This window comes from Cervus canadensis, chromosome 33 (genome assembly GCF_019320065.1).
Source record: "Cervus canadensis isolate Bull #8, Minnesota chromosome 33, ASM1932006v1, whole genome shotgun sequence".
In the NCBI taxonomy this organism is placed as follows: domain Eukaryota; kingdom Metazoa; phylum Chordata; class Mammalia; order Artiodactyla; family Cervidae; genus Cervus; species Cervus canadensis.
The window spans coordinates 23,562,439-23,575,247 of NC_057418.1; the positions used below are offsets into that span (position 1 = coordinate 23,562,439).

The 12,809-nt window shown below is 41.2% G+C and overlaps 1 protein-coding gene across 5 annotated transcripts in view; it reads right to left on the reverse strand.

The window, feature by feature from the left end:
* Window positions 1-12,809, reverse strand: part of RMND1 (required for meiotic nuclear division 1 homolog) — a 33,724-nt gene that overhangs the window by 19,165 nt on the left and 1,750 nt on the right. For 3 of the 5 annotated variants that reach the window (XR_006267218.1, XR_006267219.1, XM_043457141.1), the window contains exons 2-4: window positions 9,348-9,861; window positions 2,186-2,294; window positions 104-179 (exon numbers count right to left, since the gene is read on the reverse strand). Coding sequence is in view for 3 of the 5 variants with exons in the window: in XM_043457141.1 (XP_043313076.1) it covers window positions 104-179; window positions 2,186-2,294; window positions 9,348-9,854 (692 nt within the window). In the remaining 2 variants the exon portion in view is untranslated. The remainder of the gene's footprint in view (window positions 1-103; window positions 180-2,185; window positions 2,295-9,347; window positions 9,862-12,809) is intronic. The other 2 variants (XM_043457142.1, XM_043457143.1) reach the window with 2 other exon arrangements.

The window sequence follows — 12,809 nt, forward strand, 5'->3', positions numbered from 1 at the left end:
CATTTACTGCTAAGAAATGAGGTATACCTGCATCTACAGTTATTATTACAGCATTACCTGGCCACACAGCCCATCTCCCACTGCAGTTGCTCTCCTGTCTTACCTGAAGAAGAATATTGTTCCAGGATCACCTTCTTTTGCAGAATTTTCCACACCCATCACCAGAATGTTTGCAGCATCTGTGATAAAAGAGCAAAAAGCTATGTTGCAAGGTGACACAAGGTTTAAGACCACCTTTAACAAAGGGCTTGTGATCATTTCTTCACATATCATCAAGTGCTCTGCAACACAGTCACACTTTCTACTAAGGTTTCCAAAAGTATTTAACATGATGAAATGAGAAGACCACAGGAAATTACTTGAACAAAATATTCAACAACCTGTGACACTATTATTAGAGCCATTTAAAACTCATTCTTGCCCATTTTGATTCAGTAATCACTAGTCCAGTCGATAATTATTAAAGTCTCAGCTTCAGTACAACTATGGTTCAAGAATTTGGGAGCAGGGTGAAGGAAGGATGGACTGGGAGCCTGGGGTTAGCAGATGCAAACTATTCTATAGAGAAGGGATAAACAACAAGGTCCTACCGAATAACACAGGGAACTATGTCCAATATCCTAAGATAAACCATAATAGAAAAAAGAATATAAAATGGGATCACTTTGCTCTACAGCTGAAATTAATACACTGGAAATCAATTGTACTTCAATTAAAAAAGAACTACTTTTTATAAATAATTTAAAATAAAAGCTGAGGAGCCATTAATATATTCTCTTCCTTTAACTATAATTTTATTAATAATATAGTTTTAATATTCTCAAACTGCTCATTCCGCTGAATTTTAAATTATATTGTAGAAAGTGTGGAAAACAGAAAACGCACAGAGACAAAGATACTGGCCATTTCAAAACATATCTGATTTCAAAGTCAATCATGAGAACTACCATAGCAGTCATCAGTAGCTATTAAAATATTGTAACATTTTAAATATTAAATATATAAATATTCACTAATAAGTAGTTACTTTGTATATTTAGTAGTATTTATTATAAATATATAAATATTCTATCATAAATTATAAACATGTTAATCTATCAATTAATAAACATACTAATATTAATATGCAAATTGCTGTATAATTTCTTAGCCTAAACTTAGGATCCTCAAATCTTTAGAGTTCCTGATGGAGGTCGGTGAATGGAGGATTCAGGTAGAGACCGAATCCTAAACCCCCTTCTTTGGTGCAGTCACACTTCCCTGAGTACTGATGCTACATCGATGGATGGAGGGCAAGGCTCACACGTACAGTGGAGACCACCACAAATGAAACAGGCGAGATCCAGGGCAGCAGAATGGTGTGAGAAGCCAAGTCTGTGATGCAGAGGATCACACTGCTAACCGCCTCTGCAATCAGCCAAGAAGACCCCAGGGCAAGTTTTCATCTCTGGGCGGGGGGAGCCCTGGACACAGCTGTTTTTCTAAGTCAATTACATTTCTTTCTGCCACCAAATAGTCTGGTCAGATCATCAAGGCCAAAAAGCACCATGACATTTCAACTGTTTCTTACAGGGTCAGTGACTTTCAAAAATTTTCTCTGTAGCAGCAAGGTTTTCCACCTACTATTTTTGCTACTTTGAGGTCAATTCATGAATCTTTCTAAGTGTTCCAAGTCACTTATTTTTTCATGTATTTCTCAAGAAGTGTTCCTCACACTACCCTACAACCCTCAGTTTAATTCTCCTTTTAAATACTGTGTTTATCTTTTAACTAATTCTATTAGTTTTAAAGTGTTGGATTCTACTGGAAAATTTTTCTTTTAAGACTCTCTTCAATATTTCTATCAATTTTATGGTTCTTCTGTAATACTATTAACTTTTTTTTTTTTTTACTAATAACTTTTAAATGTGACAGAAATGAAGTGGCATGGCCTTTGATCATCCCAAGTAAGAGTGATCCTATAAAGAAAGCTGAATTAAACCATACTGATTTTAATCTGAGAACTAAGTTCTCTGTAAATGCATTTTCTTATCTTTGTCATTTGCATAAAGAGATTTAACACCCCTTTTATGATACAGTTGTTTACACTGAAACCTGAACAAATGTGTATTTCAGACAGTTATCATAGGAAAATTACTTTCTAATACATTTTAACATACTTGGCCCCTGGTTCAAGGAGATGTACCTCGAGGCAAGCTAGTCACTTCGACGTATCCATGGGAGGTCAGATCTTGAGAGAGGCTTCCAAGATGGTACTCGTCTGCGGTTGCAAACGCGGTGCATTGCATCAGGTCCTGCACCAGGGAGAGGAGCATGACATGGGTTATGAAGAGGCGCCTGACAAGGCTGTCCCATTACAGGGAGGACTCTGTGCTGCAAAGTCGGCAGGTGAGACTTTTCTCCAAACATCTCGAAGGTTCGGACAAAGGATGTGAGAAAGACGGAGAACAAGACATCACAGGGAGGCAGATTTCAGCTCAACCTATGCAAGAACTTTCTCCTGCTAGTCAAAAAGATGAGATGGCCTAGATGAAAACGGAACCAACCCTACCAGTTGTGCTTCAAGCGCAGACTGAACAAAAGATAGAGAGAGGATTAAGGGATTGTACGGGCGCCGGGATGAAATGCTATTTAAAGTCTGTTCAACCTTGAGTTTCCACAGCTCTTCCTCCCAGCAGCATTATTATTTGAGGTCAATTGGTAATCTGCCACTAGCCTTGAACAGGCAAGAGATTAGTCTGTATCTACAAAGGAATTACAGATTTTTCTACTCTGGTTAATTTCACTCTGGTTGAAAGTTCTCCAAATCTGAGAAGGAGTCCAGGTTTGGAGGTGAGTGCTTTGGCTTCTGCACTAGGAGAAGTACACACATACTGTGTGTACATGTATGTATTTATGCTGTGTGTACAGATCACACATGGCAAGCATATGGCCCAGCACACAGTCTTTTTGTCAAACTGTAGGTCACAAGCTATCAGTGAATCCTGATGTTGATTCAGTTGGCCCAAACCAGCTTAAAAAAAATAAATAAACAGAATGAAATCGAAAATATTAGAGTCCATAATTCATAGTAAGGGTAGCTTTTATTTTATGATGTTTTCTGTCACATATACGTCTATGTAGGTACGCTGGGTCACTACATAGAATGTGAAATAAATTACTCACCACTGAATGTGGTCAATAAAATTCAAAAGCTATGGGCAGAGGTGCTCAGAGGTCAGGCACAGAATTAATTAAAAAAAAAAACAAAAACAAACTCAGAATAACGTTGTGAAGTTTACACAAGCTGATGAATGTCAACTGCTCAGAACCATGCAAGCACAAATGTTCAACATTTATTACAGCTGTTATTACAGCACAGATATATGTTTGTGTTAGTCGCTCAGTTGTGTCCAACTCTTTGCAACTTCAAGGGCTGTAGCCCCGCCAGGCTCCTCTGTCCATGGGATTCTCCAGGCAAGAATACTGTAGTGGGTTGCATTCGCTTCTCCACGGGATCTTCCTGACCCAGGGATCGAACTTGGGGCTTCTACATTGTAGGCAGATTCTTTACCGTCTGAGCCACCAGGGACATATATGCTTAAACCATCAAAATGCAAGGGGGTTAAAAAGTCTAACAAGTAGTTTACATCTGGATTTTCATTTGTCCATAATTTTATATTTTAGTATCCACCTGTCAGAACATTAGTGAATCTACTGTCTTTGGTACATACAGTGCTTTGGCCCAATGTTAGTCAAAGAGTTTTATGAGTCACTAAATCAAAATTTATTCCTAAGATTTACTCATCTTGGCTCCTAATTTCTTTCCCTTTCTGTTACATTCCTAGTATGCAATTTAAGGAAAGTAGCACATACATTCCTTCCTTCCTCCTCCTTTTGTTACCTAACTCCTGGCCCCTTCTCAAGAAATGACTTCACCCTGCTATGCCTCTTCTTCCATCCGTTCTAACGTGTGGTTTAAAAAGCACCAGAAGAATACACGGAGGACCTGAAAAACCTAAAATCAGTAAACTATCCACTCAGAAGCGAAACACTGTTCTTATTGATTTTCACTCAATTAGGGGAAAAAAGCTGAAATTGTTGCCAAACATGAGATAAGTGGTTGTGGGACCCTCCTGTTGCACACATCTGATAAGCCTGATTCCCAATCATTACAGAGGTTAAGAATGCACTCATTGACAAAAACACACGGATTCACACGGTCAGATGAAAGCTGCTTACTGGAGTAGAGAAACAGGTTCTGTGCTTAAGGTTTACTTTTTAAATTTTTTATTTTTTTATGCTTAAGGCTTAGAACGGCGGGCGCTAGTTGTTCTTTTAAGGCTCCGTGGAGTTAAGAGGAGCTGGCAGGATATGAGATTAAGGTGGCTGAAAGAAAGGAATCCAGGTAAGAGGCCTCAGGCAAGGCCACATCAGGCAAGCTCTACTCTGCAAAACCTAACAAACTCCAGTTTGCTACGCAAAATCCCAGGGCATCCGGCTGGACGTCAGAGTTCCTTCTGGGGCTGCTAGAGCTGACGTGCTTAGTTTAGGCTGCAGTGGGAAGAGCAGGACGCATGAAAAAGACAGGAGACAAGGAGAAGATTAACAGCTAGTTCAGTGGAGGGTCTTCCCATTACTGCACTGGAAATGGCACTGGCTGGCTGTCTCTAGCATCAGAGCCTTACTCTGGCAGCCGGGAGAACTATCTGACCTAAGAGTCACCCACATAGTGTTTTCAAGGTCTCAACAAACTATCAACAACAAACTGCCATTTGACACAAAACCCAGACTTCTAGCATCTTTTGCACCTGGTGGTAACTGACCAGGGTCAAGAAGGGGGCCAGGTTCTTTGGCTGACACTGTTCCCCCCACTCCCTTCTGTCTCTCACCTGCTTCACCATCACGTATGTTTTTGATCAGGCCCATCTGTGCTAAAAAAAAAAAAAAACAGACCAAACTTACACTGTTTCACATTCTCAGAAATGGCATAAGTCAAAGCATTCAATCACTACTTCCATGAGAAAATATGTGCTGAGCTCCAAAGAGTCAGGTTATAAATTTTGAAACACAGTCTGTTTTTCCTTAGTCATTCCAAGGATGTTCTGAAGATGGTCACCTTTCCTTCTCTCGCCATCTCCTATTTAGTTTGGCTCAAAGTCCCAGCCAGTGTCGAGCGGCGTGTGGCTCAGCCTACATTACATAACCTCTACGGCTCGCCATGCTACTTTCCGTATCCTCCTTAAACATCTGGGACTTGAGCTGGTTTAAGTTATGAATCTTCTATGAATAAACGACTCTACAAGGTTTACCAATTTGACCTGTTAGACATCTCTTTGGGGAGTTTTATTTCCTTTGCTTTTTGATTTCAAGACTGTATTTAAATCCATTTGGGAAAGGGAAAGAGTGTGTCATCTTCCCATTAACTCCCGCCCCACCCCCCACCCCCATCATTTAAAGATGTTTTTATTCTGCAAGCAGCTTTCACTTTCAGACATGTCTTTTTCTGGATTTTTTTTATAATGAATCATTCTTTTTTGGGCATTAAATGCAAATATTAATATATAGCAATCTTCAGGTTCTAGGATGGGGCTCAACAACTTGTTCTTAAATAAATGTGTCAAACCAACCTAAAATTGTTCTTGGATTTACAACTTAAATTTAGGCCTTTCTATTTTAAAATGTTAAACAAACAAAACCCAAACCAAAGCCAAGAAAACCACTGTGTGTGTACTATGTTTCATTTTTCTGGTCACAGAAAACATATTCCAGCAGATGGGGCTAGAAATTTATATATGATTCTTGTTTTAGAATATCACACACTCTGATGGAATACTTTTCTTGAAAAAGAAAGTTTATTTTTATTCACATTCTTTTACTGAAAAAAAAATTAAGGTTTTTTTTTTTTTTGGTAATCTTACTTTTGTATTACTGAGTGGGGGGGATGTATGTTTTCCTGTTATGTACAAATTATAGGCGATCGCTTCTCAGCCTTTTGGCTCAGATCAAATAGAGGTTACAGGTCAAAGTTATAAAACAGATACATTTTACATTACTACTATAAGGCTTCTTATGGCTCTCTTTGGTGGCTCAGATGGTAAAGAATCCACCTGCAACGTGGGAGACCTGATTTTGATCCCTGGGTTGGGACGATCCCCTGGAGGAGGGCATGGCAACTCACTCCAGTATTCTTGCCTGGAGAATCCCCATGGACAGAGGAGCCTGGCAGGCCACAGTTCACAGCCTTGCAAAGAGTTGGACATGCCTGGGCAACTAAGCGCAGGACAGCATAGTACAAGGCTTCAGATTTTAAGCTTTTTGACTACAACCCATGGTGAGGCGTACATCCCAAAGCAGCCCTTCACATACAGACCATACACAGGCCCCCACGCCGATAACCGACACGAAAGCATCACAGAATGGTATATACCTTCATCATGAGCGACACACTGATGCTATCGCATTACACAAGCAAACCGAAGGGGGAGAAGAAACTAACAACCCACTAGTTAATTTCACCACACGCTGTGGTGCTAGCCTGAAGGCCGCTACTGGGGGTCCCACCGTCCTCCCCAGCCAGCGTCCACGCTGCTCAGAGTGGCCCTCATCCTCAGGCATCGTCCTCCTCCAAGACAGGACAGACCGCCCAGGAGCACTGTCCCTGTCATGATAAATGATGAGCCAACGGGATGGAGGCTGGATATCTCAACAGAGCAGGATCTCTGCAAATGGGACCAGGTGAAGTGCTGACTCCGACACAGGTGAGCAGGCTCACGCAGTCCATTTCAGGAAGAGGGTGAGTTCAGGTATACAGATGGGAAATGAGACAAAGTGTGTCTCTTTCTGGTATAAAGTAGAGTCCTTTCCTGACTCAGCCCAGAGTGGAGGTAAGGGCTCCACCCCTACAGGGGACTGGCCAGCCCTGTGATGCCCACAAGGAAATGGAGGGGCCCGCTACTTGGGGCAGACAAAAGCTAGTCTTCAGCCCTCGGCATCTATTACCTACGGCTTATGTTCACCTGTGAGATCATTAGAAAATAATGGTCCCAAATCACAGTCCCTCAGATCACTTTAGAAAATCTCTTAGAAATACAAAAGATTTTCTATCATTTTCTTGTGCTTCCAGAGAAAAGACATACTGCTTCTGTTTTTGCAAAATTCAAACTGAAGTCACAGCTACTATGTTACATAACATGTCCTACCTCAGGACCCAGGAAACAAATGATGCCTTAAATTTGGTGATGGAAAAAAAGTTATTTCTTGCAAGACATTCTTATGTTTTTCTTTTTTTCTTGTAAGACAACATGAAATGTACAACCCAGGAGGATTCCTGGTTTTTCCTTAATCACTGGGCTCCTCAGAACTAAATGTTCAACTAGATTATCCATATCAAGTATCTGATATTTCTTTCCCTGTTCATGTCAACTGCTTGCTCTGTTTTAAATGTAATGCTTTTATTACCTCATTGGAAACATTAAATTTTTTTTTTTTTTTTGGAAACATTAAATTTTTAAAATTTACTTCAAATCCTTTCCTGGAAGCAGAAAAAAAATTCTAAAAAGAAAAATAAAAAACAGAATTTAGGAAAATTGCTTTCAAGTCCATGGACAACCCAAAGAAATAACGCCTCTGACAATTTACAACCAGAAACTATTAAAAAAAAAAAAGTGACATCTCTGACTTTGCCAACCTTTCTTGATCCTGCTCTGGGTTGCCAGATATAACAAAAGAAAAAAGGGACTTGATCCTCCTTTTTCGATCTGCTATAATTCAGGTTTCTACACTTAATTTTCTTTCAGTTACTTAAATGCTAAATTTCCCGGATGATCACATAAGTGAAACAATTTAATTAAAAACTCAAGAGCTACAAAGAAAGGGGTGAAAGTAGAATGAATCCAAAACTCTCATCCTTTATATCCTGGGTTTGAAAGAAACAAAACAAAAATGTAAACAAAGCTAGAATACAAAATGAAAGTTATTAACCAGTCCTGGTGGCTCAGATGGTAAAGAAGTTGCCTGCAATGCAGGAGACCAGGTTTGATCCCTGGGTTGGGAAGATCCCATATCAAAGGGAATGGCAACCCACTCCAATATCCTTGCCTGGGATAGCCCATGGACAGAGGAGCCTGGCAGGCTATAGTTCACAGAGTCACGAAGAGTCAGACACGACTGAGTGACTAACACTAATCAGGCTGTAACTTCACAACCTGAGGATATGACAAGAAGGCCTGTACACTTTTTTAAAGAAGTCAACCTCACAGTAAAAAAAACAAAAAAAAAACCCACCAAATTAAATGCTCAGGGTCTACTTCTCAAAATCGAAATTTTAACCTGTTTCGACCCTAACCTGTTTTCTGGTAGATTCAGAATGTCTCATTAAATTTTAAATATTCGACACTCCTATTTTTAATGTTGATGACTACAGACATCAAAGATTCCTGTGCTTCTCTTCCATCCTTTTCAGTTTAATAAACATTTATTAAGTATAAGGCATAGTTTTAAGTATTATGCAAGATACACAGGTTAATGAAGGGCTTGATCTTCACCTTAAATATTTACCATTTAGTGGGGAAAAGCAAATTGTAGAGAAATTCCCATAAACCTCATAACAGGGGATAAAAATACCCCCTTCAACCTTCAAAGGATAAAAAGCAAAGACCTTCACTCTGCTTTTTCAATTCTAACTTGCCATGTCCTTTTGCCACCCACTCCCACGCAGTCATCAGCAGCTTATAAATGCTTACCTGTCTACACAGTTCACTTAAAAATTTTTTTCTTAAACTTAATATAGAATTTCTACAGTTTGACTTTTTTTAAGTGGGGGCTTTTTAAGAGTAGTATTCCTAAAGTGAACTTAATACCAGTCTTTTCCAAAATTTCCTTAGGCCACTAACTAATGCTTTTATAAACTACATTTTTATATTTAATTGCCTCTGTTTTGCCTTTATACACACTGTGAGTTCGTGCTCAGCTGCTCAATCACATCTGACTCTTTGCGACCCCACGGACTGCAGCCCGCCTGGTTTCTCGGTCCATGGAATTTGCCAGGCAAGAATGCTGGAGTGGGTTGCCATTTCCTCCTCCGGGGAATTGTCCCAACCCTGGGATCAAACCCCTGTCGCCTGCATTGGCAGGAGGGTTCTTTACCACTGAGTCACCTAGGAAGCCCTTTATATGTACCACTAATTCCTATAATTATGATGCTGATTCCTTTTGGAGGTAACAGGTTGTACTATTAGGCTTCAAAGACCCTGAAGCCAGCATTGAGCAGGTGCCCTCCTATGCTGGCAGGGAGGCTGACCTGGGACACACAGGGGTTTAGGGTGATCGTCAGGGAACAGAGGTGCCACCACCACCCGTGTTTTTACCTCGTTCACAGGCAGAACTGGAAGATTGGTCCTAGATGGCTGCCTGGTCCTCGAAGCTTTCAGTGGTCTCTTGATTTTCGGAAAGTCTTGTTTAGAAACTGCTTCCGTGGACACAGATGAGGAATGTCTCTTTAATATTTTTATAAACCACTTAGAACCCAGCAGATTTGGTTTGTGAGTCACTTTCCTGTGAGTACTGACGGAGTTCTTGGTTGGAAGGTGAGCTTCTTCATCTTGGCAACGCACAGCGTTGAATGCAGGGAATACATTTGTATTTGACATTTTCTGGTTCATCCGCAGGACCTGAGACTTATTCCAACCACCAGTTGCTGCATCAGGAAAGAACAAATCCAAGTTCTGATTTCTTGTCAGGGCTGTGCGTGCTGCAGTCTCAAATTCCTTAAGTGGTTTTAACATTCGATGAATAAGTCTTTGGCACTGACATGCTTTTGACAAAATATGGTGAGATCCAGCCAGGGCTCTGAGAAGTCTGGCTGACATTACCATAACCCAGCTAAAAGACAAGAATTCAAAGTTCAAGTTGAGAAAAAAAAAAAAAAACTTAAAAAATACATATGAGATGAATGCATAAAGAAGTTGTGGTACATATACACAATGGACTATTACTCAGCCATAAAAAGGAATGCATTTGAATCAGTTCTAATGAGGTGGATCAACCTAGAGCCTATTATACAGAGTGAAGTCAGAAAGAGAAAGATAAATATCATATACTAACACATACAGATGGAATCTAGAAAGATGGTACTGATGAATTTATTTGCAGGGCAGCAATAGAGAAACAGACATACAGAACAGACTTACAGACATGGGGAGGGGGGAGGAGTAACATGGAAATTTACATTACCATATGTAAGAAAGACAGCCAATGGGAATTGGCTATAGGACTCAGGGAACTCAAACAGGGACTCTGTATCAACCTAGAGGAGTGGGATGGGGAGGGATACGGGAGGGAGTTTCAAGAGGGAGGGGACATACATGTATCTATGGTTTATTCATGTTGATGTTTGACAGAAAACAACCAAATTCTGTAAAGCAATTATCCTTCAATTTAAAAAACAAATAAATTAAAAAAACAAGTATAATGTTTTCCTGGGTAACAGGTATATTTCTGTAAAACAATTTGCAAAACAGATACATCTAACTGAAGCCTGTTGTTGTTAGTCACTCAGCCATGTCCGACTCTTTGTGACCCCACAGACTGTAGCCCGCCAGGCTCCTCCGCCCATGAGATTCTCCAGGCAAGAATACTGGAGTGGGTAGCCATTTCCTTCTCCAACTGAAGCCTAGTAAAAGGTTAAAAAAAATAAATTTTAATGTTTCCATCACCTGTAGTCAACTTTTGGCCTTCTTTCTGGAAGGTTACAAGGACATGAAAAGGACCTCAAAAAAAAAAAAAAAGAGTAATGATGATCTCTTCATTTACTTCACTAGCATATCAACTATTTAAAATGAAATTAGTACTTCTAAACCCCTTTATTCAAAAGGTATTCAGGGACTTCCCTGGCTGTCCAGTGGTTAAGACTGCCCTTCCACTATAGAGGGCATGGGTTCGATTCCTGGTCAGGAAACTTAAGATCCCCAATGTCAAGGCCAAAAAAAAATTATTCAGCCTTTAAAATAAGATAAGCAATGAGCTGGGACCAGGGATACATCCATGGAAGAATAGGGTTCCTGCCATCAAGCTAATGGTCTCCTGAAGGAGACAGGCGTGTGCAAATGCCTCATTATAACCGAGTGGTGCAGCCCTAGGCCCCACCAAAGAACTACAACAGAAGGTTCCGAAGTCTACATGTAGAGTCAGGAAAGGCTCCCAGAAAGATTCAAGCTGATTCTTGAAGGGGAACATGCTTTTCAGGGTGGGGCTGGGCATGGCAGTAGGGTGAAAGGTTGTTAAGATACACACACCTCCCCCAATAGAAATGCTATGCGTAAATAATCTCCCCTCTTATTTACAGTTTAAAACATTTGTTCTTTAAAAGGAAGCCTGGAGGGACTTCCCTGGCCATCCAGTGGTTAAGACTCCACGCTTCCAGTGGAAGGGGGCACAGGCTGGATCCCTAGTTGGGGCACTAAGATCCCACATGCCCCACAGCAGGCAAAAAAGAAGTAAGCTTGTAGTAGGAAATCAATAACAATTGTTTAACAAAGTAACATGCTAGGGGCTGGAAATACAGGTATATAACAACAATCTCAGTACTCACCATCTAGTGGGGAAACAGTATACTATGATGAGTACGTTACAGAGTTATATACCAATTGCTCTTGGGTGCAGAGAAAGGAACCTCTGGCTGAGGGTGGATGGGGCTTATCAGAGGTGACATTTGAACCGGGTTTCAAAAGGGCAGAGGGATCAACAAGTCCCCCGCTCCCCACCCGCCCCAGGTACACAGTTCACCTGACAAACGGGGTGTAGCTCCAGGGGAGGCAGAAGTGGCTGGATCCTAAGTACTGATCCTAACGAGTTTCCACCAACAGGGAGAAGGCAGAGCTTTTCACAAGAGACGCACATCGTCAGATACGTGTCTAAGAAACATATCTGTGGTTAAAACGTAGAGGAGGAACTGATGGAGACTAAGACATTGCTTCCTGAGTACTTGGTACCCAGCAAATCCTCTGCTTCACCTCACAACAGTCCTGGGAGGTACTTCACAGGGGAAACGGAAGCTCAGTGGGGTGGATTGCTTATAGTCTGCGACGCAGAGCTGGAAGGAAGTCCCAGGCCTTTCCAGTTCCAAAGACAACACTGAAACCACTGCATATATGTTATCTCCCTTTAAAAGGATGAGGACAAAATAAAATAAAATAAAAGGATGAGGACAAGGATGAGTCCCTGTGATATTTGGGAGGCAGAACCTGTAGCTTTTAAAATATCTTCAGAAAAGCAGTTTTATTCCCTGTCTTCACCGCCTCTTCTCTGATATCCCTGAACCCGCTCCCATCGGGCTTTCATTCCTATCACTTCACCAAAACCCATTTGTCAAGGCCAGCAACGACCCCTGCATCAGACACTTCTCAGCCTTCGTTTCCCCTCACCGACCAGCAACGTGGGATACAGCGGACCACTCCACCCTCCCTCACTCGCCACTTTCATGCTCACGGGGTGCACCTCCGTCTCTCCTGCTGGTTTCTGACCCCAAGAATGTAACGCACCAAAGCTCAGTATTTGGGCCACATTTCTTCTCTATTCCCAGTTCCCGTTGATCTCCTCCAAACTCACAGTTTGATGTAGTTACCTATACTGATAAATAGCAAATATTTATCCCTAAACTACTCTGACAAGCATGAAAACTGTAACAGGCTCAACACTGAGCTTCTGAAACCTTTCTACAGATCCTCCTCTTCCCACAGTCTCCCCGACTCCTGAAACAGCAACTACATCCTTATCTTCGCTAACGCCCCTCACCTGCAGGCCACCTGGTGCTTCTCTTCCTTCTCCATAAC